We start from the raw sequence: 21,571 nt of genomic DNA, 5'->3' as shown, positions 1-21,571 counted from the left end.
TCGTCCACACAAACTAGCCTCGCTTAGCCATTTCTGCCCATCGATCCTCTCCGAGTGCGTGGTTTGAAGGAGACCACAACGACCAACGACACGACACCCAACCCGACAATACACTACCCAAGGTGTATCCCCGAGCATAGCTCATCGCCTTGCTGGATATTTGCCTCGTGAACCGGTGACAGAGCACGATGTCCACTTTCGAGCCAGTGGTGCGTTAAATCTTTATTGCGGACTTGGGACTTCGCGTTTTCGATGATAAGGGCTGAGAAAAACTGACTGGATTCTTGTGATGGATATAGGTCGTCATCGACGGCAAGGGACATCTCCTTGGTCGCCTGGCCAGCATTGTGGCCAAGCAGTTGCTCAACGGCCAAAAGATTGTCGTTGTGCGATGTGAAGCCCTCAACATCTCTGGCGAATTCTTCCGCGCTAAGCGTACGATATAACCCTTTCATTTTTCGATTTTGGCGAAAATTTGGCATTTTTGGGCTTGGGGATGTGGGATAATTTGGGCTGTTTGGGATAATTTAGGATGGATTTGACGACTGACTCGATTTCCGCCTATAGTGAAGTACCATGCCTACCTCCGCAAGATCACTCGTTTCAACCCAACTCGAGGAGGTGAGAAAACCATTAGCACACAATTGCCTACGTGTCGGACGGCGAAAATCCACTAATACGGAAGTGCAGGTCCTTTCCATTTCCGCGCTCCTTCCCGCATCTTCTATAAGGCTGTCCGGGGTATGATTCCTCACAAGAGCGCTCGTGGCGCCGCTGCCATGGAGAGACTGAAGGTCTTCGAGGGCGTCCCACCACCATATGACAAGAAGAAGCGAGTTGTCGTTCCCCAAGCTCTCCGAATCCTCAGACTGAAGCCCGGTCGCAAATACTGCACCGTTGGACGGTTGAGCCATGAGGTTGGCTGGAAGTACCAGGATGTTGTTGCAAGGTTAGCCCCCAGCAATACCAACCATGCAGATCAAAATATATCTTCCCGAATTTGGACTATGATCGGTCTGCTAACCATCATTTTCTTTTTAGACTCGAGGAGAGGAGAAAGGTCAAGGGATCCGCATATTACGAGCGCAAGAAGGCTGCGCGGAGACAACTTGTTCAAGCCCAGAAGACTGCCAATGTGGATCAAAAGACAAAGGCCCAGTTGGCGGAGTATGGTTATTAGATTTCTGGGTGAGGGGAATGATGTTTGGCTTTAGGTTCTTTGATGGTAGAGCTGGTTGCAATGTGAACGGCAAACGCAAACCAATCGGCCTGTACCTATAATATCACGAAATACACCTTTAATGAATCAAGGGCAAAGTGATTGAAAAGGGAACAGGGGATAAAAAAGGCAAAAATATTGAATATTTTTTTAAACCGGGTGCTATTGGGACGATGCCTTTGTTCATATTACTTCATAAGCCTGTCTCTCTAAAATCTTCCATGGCGCTTAATCCAAATGGTTTCTTGTTCAATAAATTCCCAAGGCATATCATGATTCATGTGTATGGGTCTCTTCCATTAAGCGTTCTTCAGCGGTCATAATTACATTATCCACATTGTGATTTGTGCTTGTGCCTGAACGAGCGATCTATGGGTACCGAAGTACGGGAACCTAAATAAGCCATCAGGGCTAGCACAACGGCGGGTAGATTTTGTGGGGCAACATGTTGCGTTTCGGGGCAAACTCGGGGGGTGAGACGGGTCACGAAGATAGCCGAAGAGAGCACCTCAATTCTTCTCTCTGCCCCTGGAGTCCTTTTTCCTCATCATCAGGAGATTTTATTGTTTTTGTGGTTGTGTATTGTTCAGCTCTCTCGTAGCTATCTTTAAACATGTCCGGGGCAGCTAGTCGTTTGCGCAATCTCACCCACCACTTCCTCCCCACATCGCCATGGGCCACAGATCCCAAAAGGGAGACCTCCCACCCCTTCAACCGGCACACGCTTTCTCCCACATTCTTCCTCCCGCGCGCAGCTGCTATTGAACCGAATGTATGCTCTATGTGAATGGCTCTGTTTTCCCATTATTTTTTGCTAATTGGAAGCATTCTTCTATTACCGACAGGCCCAAGCTATCTATCACGTCACCGCAAACAACAAGGTCCTAAGGAGATCATATATCGAGACAGCGGACCGGGCTAGGGGATTTGCTTATTACCTAAGAAAACATGGCTTCAAGAGAGTTGGCATATTATGTCCTAACACTCCAGCCTTTTTGGAGTCGATTTTTGCGATAGGTGCAGCGGGGGGAGTCAATGTTGGTATGATAACTTTACTACCCTTTTCTGGTGCGGTCGATGCTAAAATTGAAGCGTTAGCTGTCAATTATAGATTAAAACCAGAAGACATTGCATATATCTTCAACCATTCCGAAGCCGAAGTCATCATCGTTGACAAAGAATTTGTCCCGCTCCTCGACGAGTTCAAGAAGACGAATGGTCATGTACCTCTGATTATCGACACGGACACAGACGCTATAGAAGGCGAGCTTAGCGGGCCGTTCGATCAAGCCGTATTGGAAGGCCTTAGCTTTGATACTACGTCCGGAAACCATGGATGGCAGGGATTGGAAGCTCAGACGCCGGATGAGGATGCGCTCATTGCGCTTGCGTACACGAGCGGCACCACTTCACGACCCAAGGGCGTCGAATACATCCACCGCAGCTGCTATATGGCAACTCTCGCAAATATAATAGAGTCTGGACTAAACTCCAGCCAGGGTCGGTGTCGGTATCTTTGGACACTACCAATGTTCCATGCTATGGGTTAGTTCATATCCCCGTTGAAGAGTTTATTAATTTCATAGTGATGTATTATTTATTTATTTATTTGTTTTTTTCATATTAACCAAGACCCTTTCCGCAGGATGGACATTCCCATGGGCCGTGACGGCCGTCAGAGGCACACATTACTGCCTTCGGAAGATCGACTACCCTCTGATTTGGAAACTACTCAAGGAAGAAGATATCACGCACTACTGCGCAGCTCCGACGGTCAATACCATCCTCTGCAGCTCGAAGGAGGCGGAGGTACTTCCCAATCCCGTCCGGGTTACGGTTGCAGCAAGCCCCCCAACACCACATCTTTTTGAACAAATGACAAATCTCAACCTGCACCCGGTCCATGTTTACGGGCTTACTGAGACCTACGGCCCAATCACAAAGGGCTATTACTTGCCTCAGTGGGATAACATCCCAACAGAGGAGAAATATAAGAAGATGGCTCGGCAGGGCCATGGATTCCTAACCAGTCTTCCGGTACGTGTAATAAAGACTGAAGTACCAGAAGGAACTGTTATCGACGTCGAGAAAAATGGGGAGGAAATGGGCGAGATTGTATTCGTCGGCAACATTTGCGCCAGGGGCTACTATAAAAATGAAGAGGAAACGAAGAAGTTGTTTAGCGGAGGCGTGCTCCACTCAGGGGATCTGGCTGTATGGCACCCAGACGGAGCGATCCAGATCCTAGACCGTGCTAAGGACATTATCATTAGCGGTAAGTACCCTTGGATTCCTACGGTACTCCCCTTGCGATATTCTGTGAAATACTAAGGACTCTTGGCGCTTTTTTTCTAGGCGGCGAAAACATATCCTCTGTTGCATTAGAGTCCATGCTTGCAACACATCCAGACATTCTTGAAGCCGGAGTGGTCGCTGTGCCTGATTCCCATTGGGGCGAGCGCCCAAAAGCTTTCATCACGGTCCATGCCGGCAAGCAGCTTGAAGGCAAAGACGTGATTGAGTGGGCAAAACATGTGAGCGGTATCAGCCGGTTCATGGTCCCCAGAGAAGTTGAAGTCGTGCGCGAACTGCCCAAAACTAGCACCGGGAAGCTGAAGAAAAATGTACTGAGGCGGTGGGCAAAGGGCGAGGATCGGACCCTTGAATGAGATGTCGCGATGATACCATTTTGCTAGTGTTATCCTGCTTTGGTGTAAGATTATGTGAATACTCGGCTTGCTTTTCGAGGACCAATTATATTAGCAAGGTTTTTAAACAAGGGAGTTATAACTTTTCAATGGATCCATTTACCTACTGTCTTCACGTTGAACCCTGCATCTTGAAACGTAAAGCGCTCTCTATTCTGTAAAGCTTGGAAAAAGTCCCTTTGTTGATAGTCATGTAAATATGTAGACTATAATTTAAAGGTAATATAGGGCTAGTTCTCAATATCACAATACATATACAAAACACTATTATCCCGGTCCTAGCCATTTACCTAGATGACTTCTAGAGTACCGCGCCGAATCAGTCACTTGCTCCTGTTGATCGTGTGAGGCCGCAACGTGGAATTCCCCAAGGCTGGCTTATTTAGCGACATCATTCCAACCAAGGTTTCGCTCTATCTTCAGAACTTCTCGCACACCTGTCAGCCCTCTCTGAGCTCTGTCACTACTGGACGATATAGCTTATTCATTATTCTTCCGGTTAGGATATCATTACAAGTAGCTAGCAAAGGCACATAACCTCCTGGGTGGCCTATTTAGCTATCCCCCGCCTTGGCTTCTGCGCCATTGGTTGGTTGATGCTAAGGCGTCTCTGCAGAAACGGGCTTCATATTCCGCACCCAGCCTTATTTATTAATACTTGCCCCCTCCTTCGCTCTGCTTTCTCATTCATTGAGCTGGGTCACAGCAGCCGCCAGATCTTTTCATCAGCAGGAAAGATATTCCCTTTGCCGCTCTCTCCTCTTTGATAGTCACCTCTGTTTTCGACCTCTGCAACCGGCCTCTCGTTTTCTCCCCCCGCCTTCCGTTGCGTCGCGCCCTCATCGAAAACAAGAACCACGCCCCACAAACCGGCCGTCGCTCCGCCTCCGCCGTTCTGTACTTCGCCAGCAACTCTGCTCGGAGCTGTTTCTCGTACAACCCTCAACCCGCTCTTGCGTATGCAGTTCGCTTGCAACGCAAACCTGAGGAGTGCCTGCCCGCTGTTCTGCATCCCGCCAAACTCTCTCGTAATAGCTTCCAAGCTTATATCTTGAGCTGCGTTCAACTGTTTGTGCGGCCTAAACTCACCCCACCGGCCTACCGCTAATCTTCCACGCTCTTTTACATACGAAACCTATCACGGAGTGAATCGGGCCTCAGCTATACTCTGAAGAGTTGAAGTGGAATAATTCACAGCTTGGCGGAAGAACAACATTCGGTGCCTTCAACAAAAACAGCTTCCCTTCACGGGCAGCATATTTAAATCCGTCGAGAATGCTACGTTCAAGGGCCCCGCTACGGCTTTCTGGGGATGATAATCCCTCAGAATCATCGAATTCCACTTCTCCGGAGCGCGCGGTGGACGATGATACGGATTTCTTCATGCATCTAGCAAGCGACTCGGAGTCCTCAGTAGGGATGAGCACTTTTCGGGACCTCAATGTCAACACTAACCCCGACACCGTTCTCCCACCCATCTCCCGCCTCCCTCCCGAGCTCCTCATCTCTATATTCGCAAAACTTAGCTCTCCCTCGGATATGCTGAGCTGCATGCAAGTCTCTCGGAGCTGGGCAATCAACTGCGTGGGAATTCTTTGGCATCGGCCCTCGTGTAATACTTGGGAAAACCTGGAAAGGGTGGTAAAGGCGTTTACAGAACCGCACACTTATTTTCAATACTACGATCTTGTGAAACGACTAAACCTTTCCGCACTGAATAAAAAGATCTCCGACGGATCCGTTGTTCCCTTCTCGCGTTGCAAACGGATTGAACGCCTGACTTTGACCAACTGCTCGATGCTTACCGATAATGGGGTTTCTGATCTTGTGGATGGGAACAAACATCTCCAGGCTTTAGATGTGTCCGATCTCAAGTCTCTGACGGACCATACCTTGTTTATGGTCGCCAGGAACTGTCCGAGACTCCAGGGATTGAACATTTCCGGTTGTATCAAGGTGACAGACGAGTCGCTTATCTCCGTTGCAGAGAATTGTCGTCAAATTAAAAGGGTACATTTTCTCTCCCTCCAAGATAAACTTCCCCGTAATTTGCTAACGGTATCTAGTTGAAATTAAATGGAGTTGTCCAAGTCACCGATCGAGCGATCCAGTCATTTGCTATGAACTGCCCCTCCATATTGGAAATCGACCTTCATGGGTGCAGGCAGATCAGAAGTTCGTCTGTCACTGCCCTTCTATCTACCCTCCGGAACCTTCGAGAACTACGACTAGCCCATTGTGTCGAGATTGACAACAACGCCTTTCTTGACCTTCCCGATGACCTGATATTCGACAGCCTTCGGATCTTGGATTTGACTGCCTGCGAAAACTTTGGAGACTCGGCTATTCAAAAGATCATTAACTCCTCACCGAGATTGAGAAACCTAGTTTTAGCAAAATGTAGATTCATTACTGATCGTTCAGTGTATTCTATATGCAAACTAGGGAAAAATATCCATTATGTCCATCTAGGCCACTGCTCTAACATTACTGACGCTGCGGTAATTCAACTGATCAAATCATGCAACCGTATCCGATATATTGATCTGGCATGCTGCAACAGACTGACAGACAACAGTGTCCAGCTGCTGGCTACTCTTCCGAAGCTGAGGCGGATAGGTCTTGTCAAGTGTCAGGCCATTACAGATCGCAGTATAATTGCTATAGCAAAGTCTAAAGTGTCCCAGCATCCTTCGGGGACCAGCTGTCTGGAACGAGTACATCTTAGCTACTGCGTTCACCTGACAATGGAAGTATGTTGATAGTTATTCGAAGCTCTGTTCAGACCTCCCCCTCCCCTCTCTCTCTTTCTTCTTTTTTTTTTTTTTTTTGGTGGCTAAGGCGCATACTGATCAACCTGTCTATTTAGGGAATTCATTTGTTACTCAACAGTTGCCCACGGCTCACCCATCTCAGTCTTACTGGCGTCCAAGCATTCCTTCGAGAAGAATTGACAGTATTTTGCCGTGAAGCTCCCCCTGAATTCACCCAACAGCAACGTGACGTTTTTTGCGTGTTCAGCGGCGAAGGAGTTAGTGCTTTGCGTGATTTCCTCAATCGTGCGGCTGTCCCTTATCGCCAAGAGACTGGAGAGGGGACGATGTATGATGATGCTGATGAATTAGATGAAGCGGAGGGTCAAGTGACCGGCCTTATGAATGCCGCCGTTATCAATGATGAGGAGGACAGTGAGATAGCTGGTGGAGGAACCCCACCTGCACCACTCGGATGAGAATCAACGAGCCCAGCCTTATTTTTGTCCATCGTCATCGCACCATTCGACGATCAGCATATATTAGGATTACCCCTTTAAAATAGACGCCGGCTCGATTTCGCAAATATTGCTACTGGTACGATGTACGAACATGCAAGCCTTTGTCATCCCACCGCAGCAGTTTAACCCTGGTCATCTGATAAAGATGGCGAGCGCTGTTCAAAAATGGCTGCAAGCATACTGCACACAGAACAAATATATCGACATATAGAGAATCAACTCGCCAAACGACGAATTACAATCTAAGGGGCCTATTTCGTACTGTGGTGCATAGTATTGCCCATAAGGAACAACACGCCGCCTGGCGCGGAGGGAAAAAAAGTAGCAATTATCAGGGGATGGTCTACTGTATATCCTACCGTGGCATTTCTCCAGGGCCGTTACATCGGCTTGATGGTACAACTTCATTGCCCATCCGTCAATCTCGAACTCGAGGGGGTGAGGGAAAGAACAAGCCGCCAACGAAGCGCGACCTTTGGTTTGAACTTTTCTATTTCCTCAATTTTCTTTCACTGGGTGTTTCGTTTTCTCCGATTTCTTGATTCGGTAGTTTTCGTTGATCCCAGGCAACTGTTTTCTCGCCTTATATACCCACTGCTGTGAGGATCGGATGGAGATTATAACGAGAAGGAACCAACGACCCCTGGTTCTAATATGTAGCATAAAACGACCGTACAGCCTTCTATTTTATTTGTGCAGTTTATTCCGGCGTTTCCCCTTTCCCCCTTCTCCCTTTACTCTGTTTCGATTTTCATTTCGTTTCCCCCCTTTTTACTTTTTAGTTTTACTAGACGAGATGATTCCCCCCTTCCTCCTGCTTTTTTATTTTCCTCTCATTAAATACTAGTTTTCCTCTTCCGGCACTCCAGATCTTCCTTTGTTTTTTTAATTATTCTCCCTCTTTCTTTCCCCTTTAGTAACAGGGAAAACTTCAATGATGAATAAAGCCTTTTTTTCACATAATTAAAATTATGATTTGTATGTAAAATACCTACTTTCAGAGAATGAAGGGGAAAGGGGGAGGGGGGAAGAAGAAAGAATGACATCAAAAGGAAGCGGAGATATTGCATAAATTTTTCAGTTTTTTCTTCGAAGGTCTTTCTTTCCTTTTCCTCCTTGGCCTTGATATTCCTCTGCCAAATTCTGGTCCTTCATTTGCGTGTATTTCCTTTTTTAATATACATATTAGAAAGAAGAAAAAAAGAGGGACGGGGAAAAAAGAGAAAATAGAAAATATGAAAACTTATCGAGATGAAAATATTGGTTGGCAAAGTCCGTATAAAATGAATAAATGAATAAATAAAAAGTTGAGTATTAGAGTATTACATAGGTATCTTCTTAAATCTGAATTGTGGTCTCGAAAACATGTAACTAACTGATATTGTGCTAATTCAAACTACTACAAGAGACTGTTGTTTCTTTGCTTCCCATCGCCGTTCAGCCTCCTTTTTACACCCCTTTCACTTCAAGAGAGCAGACTTGACTATTGATAGACCAGAAATCAAACGAACGAGAACGGGTGAAAAAGAGGGAGAGAAAGTAAAATACAACCGGGGACGGGTTGATTTCCGAGTTACCTGCCGCTCCATACTTCTATGTTTCCGTTCCGTTTGTAATGTACTGCACCTTGTAGTTGAATGCATCCTGCGTTTTCAAGATAACCGGAAAGAGAAAATGGATTGCTCTGGGCTGTGTCCCTCTCAATGCCTCTTGCTGCCATGTAGATAAGCGCTGCGTAACAATTGTCGATAGTTTCTTCTTTTCCATTCTCAAGTGGGTGAGAAAAATTGAAAAAAAGAGGAATAAGAAAGGAATACAGAATGCATAAAAGATATTGGTAATATATGCATACATTCAGCCCCCGTAACTAACTAAAATTAGTCCTTGGAGTGCCATGACAATCTGGTTTGGGTTTTCTTTTCATGCTCCCAACTCTGTTCGCTCGCTCACCCTCATCCTCAATATTCGCCCCCATAGTCATTTTCTGGCAGGCGTTCGTTCACAGGAGCCCTACCAGCACCAGCATAGTGACGCCGGCTGCGTGCTATGGCGCCTGATTGGGTAATAGGTAGAAATACAAGCATAGTTTCAAATATCCGTCGACGGAGGCGCGGGTTATAGGAATTTTCCCGGGACACGTTAGTAGTGGAGGTGGAGCATGAGGTCGATGATGAAGGCGATAGCATTACTTCGCTCATCCTATTATTCAGTGCCTCAGGGACCGAATAGAAGGAATCTCGCGACGCAGATGCGTCAACTGAAGCGGTGGTAATAGATGTGTGGGAGTCGTTCCTGTTGTGCTCTTCAGGCGTCCTGTCAGAATCAACAACACGGTGCATGGGCCCATTTCCGCTATTGTGCTGTTCCGTGACGTTACAGTCGTCATCTCTGTCAGTCATATTTGTCGAGAATGATCTTGCTAGAAGGCCGCTAGGGTAATAAAGTTGGTGGGAGTACCCGCTGGGTATGTGCCTATGGACCGCTGTCGTGTTATTGTTAACATCATAAGTATTATCATTGCTGTCATGGTCCACTGCTAGGTTTAAGATCCGTGGAAGCTCTTGTTGCATCAAGCTTGGCACTGGCTGCGGTGGTGGGGGGAATGTAAACGCGGGAAGAGGAGTCCGATTGGCCCCTGACAGTCGGGCCCTAAACGAGGTATCAGTCACTGATCTAGGGATTGGAACTCCTCGTGATGGAAATGTCGTCCCGTTTCGTGTAGGTGTCTGCTCTCGTTGTACGAACGGCGATGGGATTTGGGCTTCACTATTTCTACGTACTTCAGCTTGTTCAGTCACAAGGCTAGGACTGGGAGTGCGCCCTCTTCTCCTCAGAGTTTGGGGTGGTAGGGGGAATGCGTTTACTATTGCTGCCCGGTCACAGGAGCTTGGTCCTCGGCGAGAGGATGGTGAGGAGGCAGTTGGAACTTGTTTGCGTGGAATTACAGGCGGAAAACGTGATAGCTCAGGAACGTTAGCTGTGGGTTGTGGATCCTGGTGGTTGTGGCTTGCTGCTGATTGCCCTCTAGAGACCGGGACTTTGAGAACGACTTTGGTGCCACCCTCTTGCATCTCTGGGAAACCAATATAAGCATGCTTCCGTTGCTTGTAGTAGGAATTCTTTCGAATAATCGAAGGACGAGGGACTAATGACAAGGTCTCCTTCCATCTGGATCGGCACTTGTTTAAAAACATCTCATTTGATTTGAAACAATCCTTATGCGGTCCGAGAAACAGGCTAAGGTGACCACGCCGTAACTTCGGTTCGAGAGCGTCCACCCCACACACTGTCATTTGCATCTGACAGCGGCGTTTGGCAACGTTGGCATTCCACACGACATCATTTTTCACAAGGACGAAATCCAGACTATACTCATCGAAGGATTTGACCTGAGAGAACATTCTGAAAGTGGAGGAACATTTCCGGAAAGTGTTCTTCGATTCGCAGTATTCCCTCAGTAGGAAATGACAGATCCCCTTGTTAAACCAAGATATTGTGAATTCGCGATCCTCATTGATGCTGAGCTCGTATGCGTCTAATGCTCGACGGAGATCGCCCACTGAAGCCCAGAGGGATCCGATGTTGAACCAGACTGGTGCGCGGGACATAAGAGAGGAACTCCGCCGAAGGAAGTCAGTGTGCTCCTCGAGAGCTTCGACGTACTGCGAGTGCCGGGCGTATAGGACTGCGGCAGCTAGGGAGTAAACGGCTTCTTTAAGATCCATTTGTGGGCTATGGTATTTCGAAATTTCGCAATTAAGCATGCGTGGAGAGGGGAGGTGGCCGGTCATATAACGAGGTCTTGGGTGAAGTGGCCCCATTCTGACGTTGATTCAAGGGCCTCCACAGGGCTGTAAAATTCGAAAGGTACGAAGCACGGAAACAAGTAAGATAAAAAGGACTAAGGAAAAAGGGTAGCCCTCATATAATGATGGTAAAGAAAGCTCAGATGAGAATGAGTGCAGAGGAGAAAGCACAAATGTCAGGGGCTGTGTTGAGCCTCAATTCTTTCTCTTGGCGAATGAACTGTGTTTTATAAAGGATCCCATATTACAATGGACATGAAGGAAAATATTAGGTCTCTTCCTCCGAATCCTTTGTAAAATTGCCATCAGATATGAAAGCACACTTGGTCTCATGAAATCCTGTGAAAATCAGATACCCTCCTAGTTCAGATACGTGCCATCAAGCTGATAAGCTCCAGTCGCCATACAGCTTGTGCAGTACAAAGTTCATAGGTCCCACCTCTTGTATCAAATTGACTGACAAGAATCTTCCTAAAAGGAAAAAGAGGAAGAAATGTTGACTTTGAAAGAGAAATCTTTATTTACCAATCCATATAACTGGACAGTGGAGATGGGACAGCTTCCATCATGCCTAAACTGTACAAAACTGGTGGGTGCTCTTGGATATTTAACATCCATTACCTGCCCAGCTTTCTCAAGACTGACATAAAACGAGAAACAAGACCAAAGGCCACGGGTATCATATCAGGTCTTTAGCTCGCCACAAGGGAAAGACATCCTACTCTTTTCCCGGATAGGATAGCTTCAAGGAAATTCAATAGGTTTGCCTTGGGCGATAATTTGGCTCACTAGGTTCGATCGTTTTGATCTTGATCTTTTTTGAAAGCATTAATAATCGAATTGTTAGCCTACGGCATCGCAGAACTTGGCTTGTACATGTACATTACATGTACCGTGGACACTCATCGCCATTAAGTTAGCCCTTCTGTGTAGAATCTCCCCGGCGGAGTCGCCGTCAAGCACGGGAGAGGTTGAAATAAACACTTCACATGGTTAGTTATACTATTACTTGGCATTGGCTTGGCACGGATTAATTCGGTAATAGGCGGGACCATTGGACAGTTGGACCTCCCTCCTATATCAAGTCAAGGTGAAAGGTTTATAGTGGAGGTTGTTTATTAGCACCCCTCGGAGTCCTTAATTCATTAGTCAAAATGAGATATGAGAAGAAAGGAAGCCTAGACTGATTTGGGAAGATGGGCAAGGTTTGTATATAAGACCCAGTGACTTTCTGTCCAGTGTTATGATCAAAAACTGAAACTAACAGTACACATATATCAAATATTAGACAGGCAAAATATACCAAAGGCTGAAAAATATGGGGAAAGAGAAGTAAAATTAAGCGGGACGCCTTCCACGATCGACGGTACAGGCGAAAATGTCGGCATCAAGAATGCCAAACTAAAATTTTAACAGAAGTCCGAAATGGTTGATAGAAAAGGTGGGAATGTTCATTATGTATGTACATGTACATGTGCATATTAGGCTACTAGACCAAAAATAGCAAACAGAAAGAGAAAAGAAAACTTCTCAGCAAAAATTGACGGCATCATTGAATTGTGATGCCATGACTAGCCTCGACAAGGCCATCCGCTGATTTCGAAATAGCAACCCAGTTAGGAGTATAGAGCCGCAGTTCATCCAGTGCCGGTATCACATCGGACTGGTTACTGTCGCTCCACAGACAGATGACCTTTCCACTCAACCCGTTTCGGGGAGCGTCTTGCTTTTCATCATCACCATCATCGTCTTCTGGTTTGTCATGGCTATCATGCCAGCATATATCCACAACCCAAGTCCTATCCCACGTTCGACTCCACAGTCTGATTTCCGCAACTCCTTGGCCGGAAGTGTGCGGCATACGGTGGTCCACTGCGGAGCCTGAAACCTGGAAATCCGCGACTGGCTTGTCGAATTTGAGTTTGCAGGCTCGTGTGTTCCGGCCGGAAATTTCGATGCGTGCTTTGTTTTCACCCACTGTTTTGGTAATGTTGTAGGACATCCAGTCACTGGACACGATTCCAGTGTCCCTATCATGATCTTGTCCCAGAACGCGGGGAGGAAGCCCAGCCCAGGAACATTTTTCGAGTTTACCAAACGCGCTTTGGTCGCAGGTAATATTTTGGCCTGCTGCGCTCGGTATAGAGTTTATTGCATCCGTAAGATAAGGTTGTATGCCGCTAAGAGATACTGTATTCGAACCGTCGTCCAGATTGACTTCCTGTATGAAAAACATCTTCAAACGATTGGCAGGAGAGAAGGGAAAGGCCACCAAATTATAAATTAGAGTACCAACAAATACGAGAAACAGGAATGTCGGAATATGGTATGTGAATCGATGGATGAAAGGGAATAAAGGTGCGAATAGAAGAGTTGTAAAGACGGCACATGCCAAGTAGACAATGAAGGTCGACACTCCGTCTGAACCAACCTGGCTCATTGAGGTGGTCAGGAAAAGGGCAAGCTGGCCGACAAGAATGAGAACAATAGGAGCTAGAAGCAAGAGTTGTAATACCCATGTCCACCTAGGTAATGTCCAGCTCCATGATTGTTCATGTTTAAAACTGGGGCCTTCATCGGTACCTTCAACGACACCGTCAGTGCCACCAGTCCGATAATTTGCAAACGTTGTACGTTGGCCACGAAGTAGGGATGTAGATTCTGTGGGGTCGGTCTCGTCTGCATCTCCGGGGTATTCAGCATGGGGGCCAGTATCAGATGGTAGCTCGTCTGCGGAAGGCGTTAGTAACCTGCTTCTGAGGCTGCTTGGAGGTCGCCCTGAATGCATAATGGCCTGACGCGCAAAATCCCCCTTCCGCGGAAGAGCGAAGAGTTCCAGATATGAAACCCAAGTCGCGAGAAATGAGCCACTAAAGTAAAAGAACACAAAATATCCCGCCGCAATTCCTTTTTGGTTTGCATAAACTGTGTTAATCACTAGCATGACCCACGTTGCGATGAATATCCACGTGTAGCTATATGCTCTGTGGAGAGCTGAGGGCCTGAAAAAGTCAGCGGCACAGGCTAGAAACCAAGCTAGGAATATCCACACAGAGATCATCATGCTCCACACTGAGAATTGGCTGGAATGTACGATATATGGATTGACTTTCTCGAGTAGATACGCCAAACCTATAGGAATGACCGTAGCCACAGCCAATATTATAGGGGTGCGGAATAGGCCGCGGAGACCTCGTAAGGAGACCCGTTCGTCAGTTCCTCCCAACGACTTGGACATCGAAAACAGGTACATTCGGTCTGTTTTAGATAAGACAATAGCCGTGATGAAGATTACCAGAGGGGCAACGATCAGTAACGTTACGGAGAGTGCAAACAGAGTATGAAGGCGGAAAACCGCAAAGGCGGATCCAAACATATCAAACCAAACACCTAGAGTGCCAGTGCCGCTGTTCACTTTGTCTAGGCCCTGTGATTTGCCATCAAAATCCGTTCCCGTATATGAAACGAGACCTTCAGTGGTTCCTATAGCAGCAGAGAGCATGTGCCACAGGGAATCCACACTGGTGTGCCGAGCATCATCTTGGTCTGTGTGATATCGGCTTCTGGGAGCTATGAAAGCCAAATCAAGCCCTCGAAGCCCTAAGATACCGTTAAACACGACATAATCAGTTTGACTGCGCAGTAGGCCCATCTTAAACCCGTCAGCAGCGAGCACAGAGCCAAATGGGTGTTTAGCGTTCTGATAAAATCGTGTAACTTCGGTGTCCGTGGTTCGGAAAAGGGCAGCTCGACCCCCCGCCCCCGCACCTTCAAGATTCAAGAACGTATGCGTAAAGTTTGACAGTGGATGTTGGCTAAATACGTGTGCGCCGTTCAAATAATCTTCCTCGCCATTATTGAAGAGCAAGACGAGACCTTTCCGGGGTTTGTTGCCAGGAGTCGTGAAGTATTTGAGGAGTTGTAGCAAGCTCACGACTCCCATGCCATTATCCGTGGCTCCATACCCTGTTGAAACACTATCATAATGAGCGTTTACCAGAACCCCTCCTTTCCCTTTCGGTTTCCCATTTGAGCGCTCCCACCAGTTCTCCGGGTCATCTTCAGTCCCTCGTATATAAACAATGATGTTGGTGCCTTCAAAATAGACTCCCACAATTGCAGCCTTGCCAACTCCACCGTTAGAATAAGTCAGATTAGACTGATTGTCATCAAACACGAAAACGTCTGGTATGTCGTTATTAGCGGAAGGGCGCTCTCCAGCCTCTACTGTAGGGCGAAGGATCGAATCGATTCGGCGCAGGAGCCACTGGTGGACGTCATCATTTCTCCGGCTATTATATGGGTGAAAACCTCCGGTTAAGTGCTGAAGATCCCTCCAGGCTTCCGTAAGATTCACACCTTCCGGGCTTGTTTCCGGAGCGGGAGGAACAACCAGACTTATGACGAGGATCGGAATTAGAAGGGCGAGATACACGATTGTTGTGATCAGGGTTACCGGCCCGGGTGTGAAGGCAATGGGGTTGAACTTCTGAGCCCTGGGGGTGGCCATTATGGGCGATATGACCTGGGGAAGCCGGCTCCGCTTGGGAAAGTAAACCTACTGAGCAGGAGACAGATCCATTCGCGACAGGCAATAGTTCTCTCGAGGACGAGAGGTGTTTGAGATGCTGAGCGTATCAAGGCGGGTGAAGGCGGCAGTAAGTTTGGGGATTGGATGTTCCTCGCCAAGCCCATCCTCGTTCTCATGCCAAACAGATACGATTGATTTATTTACTCTATAAAATTTGGAGACCCCTGGCCCAGACGGCTGGAACCTAAGTATGAAGGTAATAAGGAAAATCCGTGGGTTTAGGAGCTCCCTCTGTCATTCATATTTCTCTTTGTTCTATAGGAGTAGGCAAATTCAATACAATCGCTGCTGATCGCGGGAAAACGGGAAAAGGGGGTAGGAGCTTCTGCTGCTCTGAAATGGCATCTGGAGAATACCATACATAAGAAGATGGGAAAGTACAAGGAGAAGGAAAATATAAATTTTGCAGTTACAGAGGAAACAAAATCATAAGACGTTCATTGTTTTAGTATACATCGATTATATTATATTCGGGATCGTACACAAATATGTTCATAGTCGCACGGTATGTATCTGCCGCCCCTCAACCCCCAAAGCACTTGTCTCGTTTTTAAAGTTGCATTGCCCAAACACCCATTGCCTCGTGGTTTTTAAGTATTTGATCACTACATTTCGATCCTCCCCACAATATATCCGTAATATAGAACGGCTTGGCGAACGATGGTATCGTCCGCGATTAGCATCTGGTGCTAGATGGACCCGGGGTGGAATGTTCGCCTCTATCTCTCAAAAACCAGTTCGCCTGCTCTCAGCAGCTTCCACAGGTTTCTTTCGTTGGTGTACAAACCGCGGTAGACTGATATCCCACCACTCTCCCTGACACGAATTGGTTAGGTACCGTTACGGATGCCCGGTCCTCGAGGGCAAGTAAGCACAACTCATGAGTTGTTGTCCACGTTTCAATCCAGAGACAGAGAGGTTGCGACGTTACGCAATAATACTGTCCTTAAAGACATAAAAAACGCCGGTATACGGTGGTTCGGATGCTCAACCTGGGCATTCTGTTTCTGGATTGCTTGCTTCTCCATTTTGTTCGCGAGACCCTGATCGGGAGGAATTTCCTAGGAGCAAGGTGGTGCTTGGGCTAATTGGGTTGGTCTGTGTTGACCGGCTGCAAGTACTGCGCGTCATATAGTGTCCGTCGTCACCGCTTAGAGATCCACCAGGCGGAGGCAGAAGAATGCTTGGTGTGTCTATAGCGTCATCCGATTCCGACCGTAATGGCTTAGAAGCTACGGGGTTGAGTCTCCGGGCATGGGTAATGTCAGTAGTAATGCGAGTAGGGTCAACAAAATCTGGAAATCCGTTTGAACCTATGGTGAAGTCCAAGCAGCATGAACGGGAACTGGCCAAGTGTACCAACTGTCCCAGAACGGCGAACTCCAATTTTAGCTTGATACTGTATATCATTACCCTGATCGATGGTTCGTAGAGGTATAGGTTTGCATATACCGCGGCGAGTAGTCCGACGTCCATCACGGTTACGATTACATTGATGCTGATAAGTTGCCACATGATCCTCCTATTTCCCCTATCTAGAGAAAGCCTCAACATTTTTACGGTTTCCCAAATGTAGAGCGTTGATATGATTAACTCTTGGACGCAAAATACTGTCATCTGTACTTTCTCTATGGCGATGTAGGCTTCGAGAAACGATTCGCGTACCATCAAGCGAATTGAGACGATTGCACCGGGCAGATGGAAGATGACAGCGTTGGCAACGATCATAAACAGAACAAGGCGGAGGACTTTGGTATTACGTAGGACTAGATAGAGCCTTGAATAGAGAATAAGGGATTGGCCTGTTGTCGTCACCCACCAGCCAACGGAAACCAGAGTGACCAGAGGCCATTCCGAATCGATCGGTGGTGCGAAATATCCAAGCAGGAACCCGATGGAGTAAGGCACAATGCCTGCTGATGTTGAAAGTAGCAAGCTCCAAAAATATAGACCTTTAAATGTGCGGAAGGCGACAAAAATCAGAACGAACAGTTCTAACGCATTATACAAGCTGACAGCGAGGACGCTTGCAATGGCAATCCGGGTGCCCAAAGGTAATGGGGGTAGGTCCATGACGTTCTCAACGGTGTTATTCGCCATTTTAAACCGGTTTCCTGTCCTGTCGACTTAGAATCGTTGATGATTTGGGAGAACGCGTTGAGGTACGGGGCGAGCTCTGGGACAGGGGGCATAGGTTCAGGGATTGTAGATTCACGTTTCCCAAATCATTTTTAGAGGGGAGAGATAGGGCCACGGGGTACGCGCAGAAAGAAATCAAGCATGGAAGCCGTTGGAAAACGAGGGTGAAGATTATGGCGAGGTCGTTTGTGAAGGCGATGATGTTGAAGATTGTAAAGACTGAGAGCGGAGAGAAATGCGAGCAGGAGCGCTCCTAGGATTTGAAGGAAGACAGGGACGACGATCTCCACGGTCGGGGCTACTATGTAGAGTGGGCGGGCTTAGACTATGATTGCTTTCTCCGTGGCCCAAGTGAAACACGGCCCGATTCCATTCCCAAGAAATCCGTTAGAGAGTGGGTGGGAATTGACTGGTGTGTGGTCCCTGGGGACTGAGGTGGGCAATCAGACTGGATAGAGCCCGGAGGGTTTCTCTTTAATATGCTAGCTCTCACTCAGCCAGGAGTGATCGACTATAGTACCTAGGCTCCTCGATAGCGTTGAAAGGTATCTCCATCCTCCTACTGCTTATATACGGATGCGGCTATGGGATACCGTAGGCACGGTACTTTGTAGGGCATACTTTTCGATGACTTCGCTCTCCGGTTTACCATAGTAAACCCAAAGGAAACAAAACCCACCTTTTTGCGAGTGGTTAATTCTGAGGCTATTTCTTCTAGTCGCGATGTGATGTGGGGGTTTGAAGTGAGCCTAAGTTGGCGTTGGTTCGACGTGATGTTGCCGTAGGCTTTGGTTGGACGTCAGCATTCAAAAAATTTGAGAGGTTCGGAAAACGGTAGGTTTATATGCTGGTATATATAGCTGACGGGCTTCCTCAGCAACCTACTCGCTATCCGCGCCTCTCATCCTGCCAAACGCGTCCTGATATCGGTCGAACAGTGCCTGAGAACACCGTGGCGAATGGCATCACAGCCAAACCTGCCCCTCATAATGTTGACACAAAATTGCACGTGTGTGGTGTACGCTGTAGACTCGAAAAAACAAACGTTAATCCTTAAATGTGTGCCCCTTACTAGCTTACCAACGGCGGTGAACCCCAAAGAAAGGGGCGAAAACTGTCGGGGATAATGAACTGCCACCTCACAAGCCAATGATATCGTCAAATATCAGCAGATCTGGCGTTGGTTCAGTGACTCGTTGCCGGGGCCTTGACATGGAAGCCGGTCACTTTTACTCTATATGGGGTACTCCGTACTAGCAAGCAGAAATCTCCTCTGTGAACGGGCTCGATGGTTCCTCAGAACCCTGCTATGTGGCTTTCATAGTACGGAGTACATCAACGTCCGTGCAGCGCACATTTCCAGTCTGAGAAGACCATCCAAAAAAAAGCAATTTAGGATAGCCATTTCACCACTAGCACAATCCAACTATTTTTGGGCGCCAGTTTGAACGGAAACCCTCTTGCTCAACTGGGAGTTCCAGTTTCGACATTTCATCATTTGCTTCAGTGGGCAACAATGGGCATTAAAGCAGAAAACTGTATTGTATCCGTGAGTTTGACAAGAGGACGACGTAGCAGCCCCAGACGGGGAGCCATCGCTGACCGGAAGGAACACTTTTAAAAAGCTAGAAGATGGCCAAAAAGAACCAAAATTCCATTTGAAATCAACATTTATTCTTAGAATTATTTTTTGGAAATGTGCAACTCACTCCCAGAGAGATTATCACACACAGACATCGATCCGTTGAACCAAGGCTGCAAGGCACGTTTCATTGGGCAGGGCCGTCCAATCGAGATCTCTAAGAGTTCGTCGCTCCAAGCTTGTATGATAGTCCGGAGACATCAGCGGGACAGGCAGTCGGCCAAATAATATAGAAAGCTGAATCCACCCTGACCTTTCATAAAATCTACGCTGCGTAATCAAGCTATCTCCAGAACGCGTGAATTCCTCATGTAGGGTCATTTCTAAACTTGAAGGCCCGAAGAACTTCGGCTGGGGGATGGGGAAAAGAGAAGCATCTTGCTGAAGAATAATAGAAGCGGTCACGTCCGAATACAAGTTGCAAGCATCCATATTCTTTTCTTTTTTCATTTTCTTCTTTTGTATCTTTATTTGCTTTTTACCCTTTGTTTTTATTTTTTTCCTTCTCAGAGAAAGCTGGATACAGTCGTTCTGGAAGTGTGTCGTGGGCCTAGGGCGCTCGGTCGTGGGGAGTTCAAAAACCCAATCAATATGCACCTGTGGCGTGGAAAGCAGGCTTCTTGCGACAAGTTACGCTCAGCAGGGAACTAGACAGAGAAGGTGAAAAACATCATACTGCGGACGCAGTCCTGCGTACGGAGCACACGACGAAAGTATCCAATCCAGATGCCCATAGAGCAGTCCAAAACTAGTCAATAATGGAAAGTCTCTCGGGACCACCCACTCACAACGCCCGTGGGCCGCATCAAAACAATCCGGCCACAGTCCGGTAAAAACTTGCCTTGAAACATAATCCTTTGGCACCAACAAGGACGACGCTCAGCTCCCACCCCCATTCTTATTATTATCCCCATTCCCGGACATACCGCCACTCATGCTCACATCGGCATTACGCTGCGTATTTCCATCCAGTGAACCTGCTCCGCCCGTTATGCTTCCACCAGTAGCTCTCAGTACCCTCTCAACCTCCCCTTTACACTCTGGCATGGCGCTCGCCATCTCCCGTGCCAGAATATCCCGAAAACTAGCAAAGGCTTCCGCCTTTCCCTTCAAATCCTGATTGCCGCGTTGCACAAGCTCAACGAATTCTCGCGTGTAAATATCCGGGTTACGTGCTGCGTCGACGTAATCTATGATTTCTGGAGGAAGTTGGACGGATTGGAGGGGCGGGTCGGGATCATTTATGCGTAGGGATGGTTCGGAAGGGGAGGCAGTCGGGTCAGGGCGGGAATGCTCGGAGAGGGTTGAGAGGGAGAGCGTTAAGGACTTTCTGTGATTGTGGCTTGAGTTAATTTTATCCCAGGCTTTCTAACAGTGAGAAAGTGATGTAAACTGTATCATAAAATGTTCCCCTATCGCGTCCGTTCCGCCAGGAAGCTGGAGTTCTGAGGAATCAGGAGACTAGCCGCGCACCCACCGCGGCTCATCCATGAATGACGCAACTTCTCGTTTCCAACAGGTAGCCACATTTTCAACGAAAAGGGGGCTATGATTTACAAAGGGAGTAATCGCTCACATTTTCCGCACAAGCTCCTGCTGTGTTTCAGGGCCCAGATATCCATGGACGGCGGATTGGATTTCGAAAAGGTGCTGAATTACATCCTTAAGATCATCTACTCAAAATAAAATGCAAAAGAGCAATTAGCAACATCTTCAAGTGAAAAGCATACAGCACCTAATTTCTTCCAAGAAGACATGAAATGCTGGATACAAAGATATCATATCTATCAAGAGCAACATACTATCGATCCCACTCAAGGTCACTGGCGCCATTCGCGAGGGGCGCCCAGTTAGGCAGCGTTCACGCCTAGTTCGTAAATTGTCTCAGCTCCACTTCTTGCGGTAATGTGTCCTCCCAACTTCATGGAGCTGTTTGTTGTCCGGGTAGGAAATTAAGTGGATTGCAATCGGGTTTGAGATGTGAGTGAGCGTGGAATTCGCGCGGCAATCCTGAAGAAATGACCCCACATGCAGAGCCGGGAAGAATGAAAACTAGTACATATATGATCTGCGCTAAACCTTAAACGATCCACAGTGACTGACATCTGGAACTCTCTGGCCATGTACAACATCCACGGAGATGGGAGTTGTTTGCGCAAATAAGTTTAAATAGTTTGCGTTACTCGCCGGCT

General features: G+C 47.3%; 8 protein-coding genes across 8 annotated transcripts; 3 read left to right on the top strand and 5 right to left on the bottom strand.

The window, feature by feature from the left end:
* The first annotated feature begins 22 nt into the window (after nt 1-22).
* On the top strand, nt 23-1,677 carry BDCG_00611 (60S ribosomal protein L16). The gene is made up of 5 exons (XM_045416118.1): nt 23-209; nt 300-435; nt 568-621; nt 691-949; nt 1,042-1,677. Exons 1-5 carry the CDS (start codon nt 189-191, stop codon nt 1,178-1,180), a joined length of 609 nt encoding a protein of 202 aa, XP_045271919.1. The 5' UTR covers nt 23-188; the 3' UTR covers nt 1,181-1,677.
* A 7-nt stretch (nt 1,678-1,684) lies between these two features.
* BDCG_00610 (AMP-binding domain-containing protein) lies at nt 1,685-4,038 on the top strand. The gene is made up of 5 exons (XM_045416117.1): nt 1,685-1,991; nt 2,065-2,260; nt 2,318-2,764; nt 2,865-3,494; nt 3,575-4,038. Exons 1-5 carry the CDS (start codon nt 1,833-1,835, stop codon nt 3,886-3,888), a joined length of 1,746 nt encoding a protein of 581 aa, XP_045271918.1. The 5' UTR covers nt 1,685-1,832; the 3' UTR covers nt 3,889-4,038.
* A 185-nt stretch (nt 4,039-4,223) lies between these two features.
* BDCG_00608 (SCF E3 ubiquitin ligase complex F-box protein grrA) lies at nt 4,224-8,461 on the top strand. The gene is made up of 3 exons (XM_045416115.1): nt 4,224-5,937; nt 5,994-6,680; nt 6,797-8,461. Exons 1-3 carry the CDS (start codon nt 5,203-5,205, stop codon nt 7,157-7,159), a joined length of 1,785 nt encoding a protein of 594 aa, XP_045271916.1. The 5' UTR covers nt 4,224-5,202; the 3' UTR covers nt 7,160-8,461.
* On the bottom strand, nt 4,628-4,939 carry BDCG_00609 (uncharacterized protein; the record flags this gene model as incomplete). The annotated part of the gene is made up of 1 exon (XM_045416116.1): nt 4,628-4,939. The coding sequence occupies one exon, from the start codon at nt 4,937-4,939 to the stop codon at nt 4,628-4,630; it is 312 nt and encodes a 103-aa protein (XP_045271917.1).
* A 48-nt stretch (nt 8,462-8,509) lies between the features above and the next one.
* BDCG_00607 (uncharacterized protein) lies at nt 8,510-11,966 on the bottom strand. The gene has a single exon (XM_045416114.1). The coding sequence runs from the start codon at nt 11,020-11,022 to the stop codon at nt 9,160-9,162; it is 1,863 nt and encodes a 620-aa protein (XP_045271915.1). The 5' UTR covers nt 11,023-11,966; the 3' UTR covers nt 8,510-9,159.
* Nucleotides 11,967-12,082: 116 nt separating this feature from the next.
* BDCG_00606 (F-box and leucine-rich repeat protein GRR1) lies at nt 12,083-15,778 on the bottom strand. Its single transcript, XM_045416113.1, has one exon. The coding sequence runs from the start codon at nt 15,515-15,517 to the stop codon at nt 12,557-12,559; it is 2,961 nt and encodes a 986-aa protein (XP_045271914.1). The 5' UTR covers nt 15,518-15,778; the 3' UTR covers nt 12,083-12,556.
* A 21-nt stretch (nt 15,779-15,799) lies between these two features.
* On the bottom strand, nt 15,800-19,761 carry BDCG_00605 (uncharacterized protein). Its single transcript, XM_045416112.1, has 2 exons — nt 19,447-19,761; nt 15,800-19,362 (listed from the first exon to the last, which is right to left on the bottom strand). The coding sequence occupies exon 2, from the start codon at nt 17,696-17,698 to the stop codon at nt 16,586-16,588; it is 1,113 nt and encodes a 370-aa protein (XP_045271913.1). The 5' UTR covers nt 17,699-19,362; nt 19,447-19,761; the 3' UTR covers nt 15,800-16,585.
* A 4-nt stretch (nt 19,762-19,765) lies between these two features.
* On the bottom strand, nt 19,766-21,555 carry BDCG_00604 (AP2-associated kinase). The gene is made up of 3 exons (XM_045416111.1): nt 21,182-21,555; nt 20,956-21,052; nt 19,766-20,709 (listed from the first exon to the last, which is right to left on the bottom strand). The coding sequence occupies exons 1-3, from the start codon at nt 21,210-21,212 to the stop codon at nt 20,259-20,261; spliced, it is 579 nt and encodes a 192-aa protein (XP_045271912.1). The 5' UTR covers nt 21,213-21,555; the 3' UTR covers nt 19,766-20,258.
* Between the last annotated feature and the right edge of the window lie 16 nt (nt 21,556-21,571).

The sequence above is a fragment of the Blastomyces dermatitidis genome (assembly GCF_000003525.1).
Source record: "Blastomyces dermatitidis ER-3 genomic scaffold supercont1.1, whole genome shotgun sequence".
Lineage (NCBI taxonomy): Eukaryota > Fungi > Ascomycota > Eurotiomycetes > Onygenales > Ajellomycetaceae > Blastomyces > Blastomyces dermatitidis.
Note: the sequence above shows the minus strand (reverse complement) of the source record. Positions and strands in the feature narration are given on the sequence as shown.

What these genes read in the sequence shown, in the direction of transcription:
- BDCG_00611 (XM_045416118.1), top strand. Translation starts at nt 189, where the DNA reads ATGTCCACTTTCGAGCCAGTG. An exon ending in TGTCCACTTTCGAGCCAGTG is followed by an intron (nt 210 to 299) that starts GTGCGTTAAATC and finishes TGATGGATATAG; the next exon opens with GTCGTCATCGACGGCAAGGG. An exon ending in CGAATTCTTCCGCGCTAAGC is followed by an intron (nt 436 to 567) that starts GTACGATATAAC and finishes TTCCGCCTATAG; the next exon opens with TGAAGTACCATGCCTACCTC.
- BDCG_00610 (XM_045416117.1), top strand. Translation starts at nt 1,833, where the DNA reads ATGTCCGGGGCAGCTAGTCGTTTGCGCAATCTCACCCACCACTTCCTC. An exon ending in CAGCTGCTATTGAACCGAAT is followed by an intron (nt 1,992 to 2,064) that starts GTATGCTCTATG and finishes TATTACCGACAG; the next exon opens with GCCCAAGCTATCTATCACGT. An exon ending in TAAGGACATTATCATTAGCG is followed by an intron (nt 3,495 to 3,574) that starts GTAAGTACCCTT and finishes CTTTTTTTCTAG; the next exon opens with GCGGCGAAAACATATCCTCT.
- BDCG_00608 (XM_045416115.1), top strand. Translation starts at nt 5,203, where the DNA reads ATGCTACGTTCAAGGGCCCCGCTACGGCTTTCTGGGGATGATAATCCC. An exon ending in ATTGTCGTCAAATTAAAAGG is followed by an intron (nt 5,938 to 5,993) that starts GTACATTTTCTC and finishes AACGGTATCTAG; the next exon opens with TTGAAATTAAATGGAGTTGT. An exon ending in GCGTTCACCTGACAATGGAA is followed by an intron (nt 6,681 to 6,796) that starts GTATGTTGATAG and finishes CTGTCTATTTAG; the next exon opens with GGAATTCATTTGTTACTCAA.
- BDCG_00607 (XM_045416114.1), bottom strand. Translation starts at nt 11,022, where the DNA reads ATGGGGCCACTTCACCCAAGACCTCGTTATATGACCGGCCACCTCCCC.
- BDCG_00606 (XM_045416113.1), bottom strand. Translation starts at nt 15,517, where the DNA reads ATGGCCACCCCCAGGGCTCAGAAGTTCAACCCCATTGCCTTCACACCC.
- BDCG_00605 (XM_045416112.1), bottom strand. Translation starts at nt 17,698, where the DNA reads ATGGCGAATAACACCGTTGAGAACGTCATGGACCTACCCCCATTACCT.
- BDCG_00604 (XM_045416111.1), bottom strand. Translation starts at nt 21,212, where the DNA reads ATGGCGCCAGTGACCTTGAGTGGGATCGATA. An exon ending in GACCTTGAGTGGGATCGATA is followed by an intron (nt 21,053 to 21,181) that starts GTATGTTGCTCT and finishes TATTTTGAGTAG; the next exon opens with ATGATCTTAAGGATGTAATT. An exon ending in CAGGAGCTTGTGCGGAAAAT is followed by an intron (nt 20,710 to 20,955) that starts GTGAGCGATTAC and finishes CCACAATCACAG; the next exon opens with AAAGTCCTTAACGCTCTCCC.